Below are 6,206 nucleotides of genomic sequence, written 5' to 3'. Positions count from 1 at the left end.
CCATCAAAGACAACTTCCAATGCCAGACAGACAGGAGCACTTTGAAAAAGATTTATCTGGTGGACATATCTGCAAAGGTTGCTGAGGCCTTTGCTGAAGCTGTAGAAACTACATACAAAGCCTCCCTCTCCCACACAGCTTCCCAGTCCAGTTTAACAGCTTTAGAATTAGTGCCACCTGGAGAAACGCCACAGACACAGGACCATGTGCTGGTGTCCCCAGAAGGCCTGAAAATCCGGCTGGTGGAAGAAGGTGTGCAGAATGCCAAGGTGAGTGTCCAACAATGTGCAGTGATGTCACTGGCCTCTACTGGCTTTATTGAGGCTCAAGGGAAGACAGGGTGGAGGGAAAGGACTGAAGAAAATTCCCTGCTCTCCTACTCAGATCTTCAAACATTTTCCATGGACACTGGACTTCTTCCCAAATCACTTAGGAGTAGAGACTGGTGTGTCTGTAAGGATCTAAAGGGCTCTGGGTTGGGTCACTACATCCCGGTAACTGTGGTCTATAGTAGGGGACACTGCACGGCTCTCCTTATCTTCATCATTTCCCATCTGTCGTGTCTGCTCCATCTAGTGCTGGCTTCTGTCAGTGACAGGTGTGGGAGAGCTGGGGAATGCAGAGGATAGGAATTTAACCAAGGACGCGAGTAAGGGTGACCTTGGGTGCTGGAGTAGACGAGGGAGCTCAGTTCCTGGATCCCATCTGTGGGTCCTTTGTGATGAAGAAGTGGGCAGGTGGGTGGGAGGAAGGTCCAGATGTTGGGAATTGTGTAAGGACAATTCTCGTTTTGTGGATTTGTTGCAGGAAACGAATGTCCCAGTAATCCTCCTATCTCAGTCCTAAAAACACACACACTGGTGATAGAGGCTTGACCAGCCACTCCTTTTCCTCTTTCTCTATCTCATCCTCAGCCCCAGATTGTGGGGGGGGCATGGTGGCACGTGCCTTTAATTATAGTACTTGTGAGACAGAGGCAGGCAAATCTCTGTGAGTTCAAGGCAAGCCTGGTCTACTTAGAGATCTTTTGTCCCTCCCTTTGCCCTGAAAAGTATTTAATACCCTTTCAACACAGGCTATACTCATTGGAACCATAGCTATCGGAAGCTGGGCTACCTTCTTCCTGACCAGTAGCTGCATGTAGCTCTGCATGGTTGTGGCCGTGTCCTCCAATGAATGCCTACCTCACCCTTCTGTTTGCTTCAGCGGGGGTTGGGGCTCAGAGTTGGGAATCTGCCCTGTCACTTAGATAGGTCTAAGCATTTTGAGTTAAGACATTTGCTTGGTTGAGACTCAGTTGAAAGAGCATTTGCCTAGAAGGCATGAAGTCCTGGGTTCCCTTAGCACTGCATAAACATGGTGTGGAAAGACTTGTCTGTATAAGAAGCATTAAGGAGATGGAGGGAGGGAAATCAGAAATTCAAATTCAAGGTCATCCTTGGCTACAAAGTGAATTTGGGGCAAGCCTGTACTCTATAAGACCTTGTTTTTTAAAAAAAAAGAAGAGAAAAAAGCTATTACAACAACATAAAGAAAACAAACATCATAATATAGAGAAAATTTGTTAAAAATTTATTTCTGTTATTTTTTAAATTTATGTGTATGTGTTTGTGACCTAGTGAGTGAATGTCACATGTGTGCAGTTGCCCAGAGACCAGAAGGCAATGTCAGATCCTTTGGAGGTGAACTCCAGGTAGTTGTGAGCCACATGAGTGGATGCTGGGAATTGAACCCTGGTCCTCTGGAAGAAGAGCAAATGCTGTTAACTGCTCAGCCAGCTTTCCAGACTCTACAGTGAAATTTTAACCAATCCTTGAAAGCTTTATTTAAAGACCAAGATCAAAGTCCTAAATTACCACCACTGGGTGTCACTTGTCCCCATTACCTTTAAATGGCAAACAGGTGGATGGATATGCTGGCTATGATAATCGATGACATGAACTAGATGCTGTAACCCTATTTTGCTTTGAATTGTTTTCAAGAGAAAGTTGTAGTAGTATGAGCAGTGGGGCTGCGTACCCAGCACCCTGGCCGCCTGCTAGCTTATGCCCGAAATAATAACACACAAACTGTATTCATTTTAACACTGCTTGGCCCATTTCTATCTAGCCTCTTCTCGGCTAACTCTCGCACCTGGACTAGCCCAGTTCTAGTGTAGCCCACGAGGTGGCTTACCAGGGAGATTCTAGCCTACGTTCATCCTGGGTAGGAGCTTCATCGTGTGTGCCTCAGAGAGCAGAGCTCTTGTGTCTGCCAAGGAGAGGGGAGCATTGCATCTCTGCTCCAGAGCGTAGAGCTGTCGAGTCTGAGCTCACTTCTTCTTCCTCCCAGCATTCTGTTCTGTTTACTCCTCCCACCTATGTTTTAACCTATGAGGGCCAGCCAAGCAGTTTCTTTATTGCTTAACCAATGAAATCAACAGATTGATATATGACACTCCCACATCAGAAGTGTCCTTAAACATCCACCAAGAACAGTTCTTGGTGTCTTGTGACCAGCAGTGATACAACTAAAACTTAAAAAAGAAGTATTTATATTTATTTTCCTTCCAAACATGATAAACTCTCAAGATTTAAAGACATCTAAACTTGCATTACTTTTACAAAAGGAGCTGCTTGTGAGTGGAGACTCAGACAGAGACTGAAGAGCAGGAGCTGAAGGTCTGAACACGGCTTCTAGGTGCAGCTTCTCTGGGCTGTTTGGTTAAGAAGGAAATGAGTTTCCATGCAGACACACTGATCAGCACAAAATGCAGAGACTGTTTAGTCAGCCTTGTCCCAGTCTCCTCTAATGTATGATTCTAGATGAGATCATGTAAATGTGCAATTTAATATCCTTTCCACTTGAAAGGATAAAATAAGCATTTCTACATCCCCATTAAATATTCTTTGAAAATTTATTTTTAATGGCTACTGTTTTAACACATGGGCATGTGAAAGTATAGAATTATCCCTCCATTGGATTTTAACTGTCTGGTTTTTGTTGTAAACAGAGCTTTAGTTAATAGGATTTACAACATTGTTTACGTCTCTATTTTACAGGACACATTTGTAGAAAGTGTATGTATATTTTGTCTTTCTTTTTTCTGATGTTTTATTTTTTGAAACAGAGTTTTTCTGTATAGCTATGGGTGTCCTGGAACACACTCTGTAGACTAGGATACCTTTAAATTTGAGATCCACCTGCCTCTGTTATATATTGTTTTTTAAGACACATTTTCTGTTTCTTTGATGCATGTCTTGGAACTAGCTCTTGTAGACCAGGCTGGCCTCAAATTCACAGAGAACCACCTGCCTCTCCTCCCAAGTGCTAGGATTAAAGGCATGAACCACCACTGCCCAGCCATATGTATATTTTTTATTACTTTAAAATAATGAACTAAATTAAATACTACTGTTTGAGGGCTACTATTTTCCAGTCATGTGTATGTATATTATGTGATTCCTGATGTGAATGCCACAATAGAGAGAGAAGCTCACCAAGATGCCAAGTCTTCATTTTCTGAAGGAGCAGAGGGGTTCATCCTTATGGAAGAGACTGACACCCAGCTCACACTAGCTCACTCTAGTTACTTCATTCAAGCATATACAAAATTAACAGAGTCTAGGAAAAGTTCCAGATCCTGTAGTCATCTTGCTTTCCCTGCCTGTGAAAGCAGACAGCCCACATATTATGGAATGCTGTAATCTAAAGTAAGAACTCCAGGATTCCAGGAGTATCTTCAGATCAAGGTCATTACAGCTACAAGCTCTCACAGAGCACCAAGTGCAGAGTCTCCAGAGAGCCAACATTTCTTCAAGGTTTAAACAGTCTCAAAACAATTCTTAGCCTCCACCAATCAACCCAAACATAGCAAAGGCTTTGCTGAAACATGTCACTCAAAGCCAGGCACAACGGCTTTACTATACATATCACTACACGTGTGCATACACAATCAAAACCCCCCAGGATGCAAACTCACTGATCACATAGGGAGTATAATGGTTAAAACTGTGTTTGTGTTTCCAGGCATTTTCAGATGAATTTGACAAAAGGAGTCATGGAAATCCAAGTAACACTCAAGGTACAGTAAAGTGTTTAAGTTGACCAGTGATTTCTTGTTACCAAGTAACTGTTCAATGACAGGGAAAGGATGATGGTGATCATTTCTCTGATAAGTCAAACTGTGGAACATATTAAGTGAAAATTAAAGGATATTCCATGCATGTGAGTATAAAAGAAACTAGCCTGACTTGAGCAAAAGGAAAAGGTGGGCCAGGTCATATAAGCTGTAGAGTGGGATTTTTAAATTACTGATGAGACTACCACCTCCAATGGATCATGTGACTTGGCATTTCCAAGAGACACCTTAAGAGACTATACAAGCCAACACTTCTCTGTCACATGTGGTGTGCTCTTTCTGATTTCATCTTGTTTGGAATTCACTGGAGCTTTGTTTTGAAGCAGAGTTTTGCCATATTGCCCAGGATGGCCCCAAAACTTCTAAACTCAAATTATCCTCCTGTCCCAGCCCAGAGCCAGGGCTGCAGTAAAAGGCAGCCAGTACAGTGATAGAGAAGCCTGCGACCTCAGCTATTCTTGCTTCTGATGACTTGGTGTGTTGTAAAAGGAGTGGTGGGGTCGGCTCCCGGCTAGCTTTACCCGAAATAATTACACGGAAACTGTATTCATTTAAACACTGCCTGGCCCATTATATCTAGCCTCTTCTTGGCTAACTCTCACATCTTAATTAACCCATTTCTAATAATCTGCATATCACCAAATCACTGTGGCTTACCGGGATGAGTCTAACCCACATCCATCTCAGAGAGGAGAGCCATGGCATCTGACTGACTCTGCTTCTTTCTCCCAGCATTCTGTTCTGTATACTCCACCCACCTAAGGGCTGGCCTATTAAAAAGGCCAAGGCAGCTTCTTTATTTAGCCAATGAAAGTAACACATAGACAGAAGAACCTCCTGCATCATTGGTGCCTAATTCTGACTTTTATTTTCTCTGGACAGGTGTTTATGGGAGTCTCTCCAGCCCTACATTAGGAGTGCATGAAATGAATATTGGCCCAATCCTCTTCCAAGTGGCCACAGGGGACATCACCAAAGAAGTGGCAGATGTGATTGTCAATTCAACACCAAAGACTCTCAAATCAGGTACTTAGTGAGATGGATTCTGTCTCCTGCAGTGATCAGTGTGGTAGATCCTTTGAAGAAATGTTTCTATAGACAAAATGGTTAGTTGACTTGGTCTTGTTCCTGTTAACTAATATCTTTAATGTTAATTCAATGGGCTTTCTTATAACTGGAAACATTTTTGAAAATGTCTCCTCTGTCCTTACTGCTCTTTGATGGGGTATGTTGAGACACAAAGGTGTCTTTCTGGTCAGGTCACCATCTTGATTTTCTCGTGCAGGAGTCTCCAAAGCAATTTTGGAAGGTGCAGGACCAAGTGTGGAGAATGAATTTTCTGTCTTGGGTAAGGAATGATGCTATTTCTTGGAGCTAGATTGTAAGTGGAAGATTGATTATGGGAGCCTGTGAGGAAACTGAGGAAGGGCCTTGGGCCGGGAAGACAACGTATTAATCATTTTTGGTTTTGTTTTGAGACTCATGTATTCATCTTAATATCATATATTTTATGAAAAATTCCATATGAAAGAAAGTTAAATGTGTGTAGTATTTTGTGAACTTTTAATTCATAAAATGTTTCCTTGTGAAATCAGATATCTTGCTTTCTCCATGTGCAGGTAAGCAAGTGTCTGACTCTGAATCTGCTCCTGTTTCACAGCTCAGCAGAACAGTGAGTACATAGTTACTGAAGGTGGATCACTGAGATGCAAGAGTATTATTCACATTGTTGGTGGGAATGACGTGAAGAGATCAGTTTCCTGTGTTTTGGAAGAATGTGAACAACGGAACTACTCATCCATTTGCCTACCAGCCATTGGCACAGGTCCGTAGCTACAGGCTATCAAGGCTCCATCCCAAAGTGTCCATTTCCCAATGGATTTGGTCTTCACTGGGTCTGGGTGATGACAGGGACACCTTCCCTAGGAGTAGATAGTTTCCTCACTCCAAGGCACCCCATCCACTAGGGAATGAATAAAGCCCGTGGGTTCTTTACGTAGAAGGAGGAAAATGAGCAGGGTGCATTTATGTGCACCTGTGTGTAGTGATGAGGTGAGCAGGCTTGCTTTTCATCCCACCCAGCTCC

General features: G+C 42.9%; 1 protein-coding gene across 1 annotated transcript in view; it reads left to right on the top strand.

Annotated features, from left to right (window-relative positions):
• The window catches only part of LOC101980570 (poly [ADP-ribose] polymerase 14-like), a 42,071-nt gene that overhangs the window by 11,796 nt on the left and 24,069 nt on the right, over window positions 1–6,206 (top strand). Inside the window, exons 7-11 of the mRNA XM_005344919.1 lie at window positions 10–269; window positions 4,009–4,063; window positions 5,003–5,146; window positions 5,406–5,468; window positions 5,781–5,945. Of these exons, the coding sequence (XP_005344976.1) occupies window positions 10–269; window positions 4,009–4,063; window positions 5,003–5,146; window positions 5,406–5,468; window positions 5,781–5,945 (687 nt within the window). The remainder of the gene's footprint in view (window positions 1–9; window positions 270–4,008; window positions 4,064–5,002; window positions 5,147–5,405; window positions 5,469–5,780; window positions 5,946–6,206) is intronic.

Source organism: Microtus ochrogaster, chromosome 2 (genome assembly GCF_000317375.1).
Source record: "Microtus ochrogaster isolate Prairie Vole_2 chromosome 2, MicOch1.0, whole genome shotgun sequence".
In the NCBI taxonomy this organism is placed as follows: Eukaryota; Metazoa; Chordata; class Mammalia; order Rodentia; family Cricetidae; genus Microtus; species Microtus ochrogaster.
Note: the sequence above shows the minus strand (reverse complement) of the source record. Positions and strands in the feature narration are given on the sequence as shown.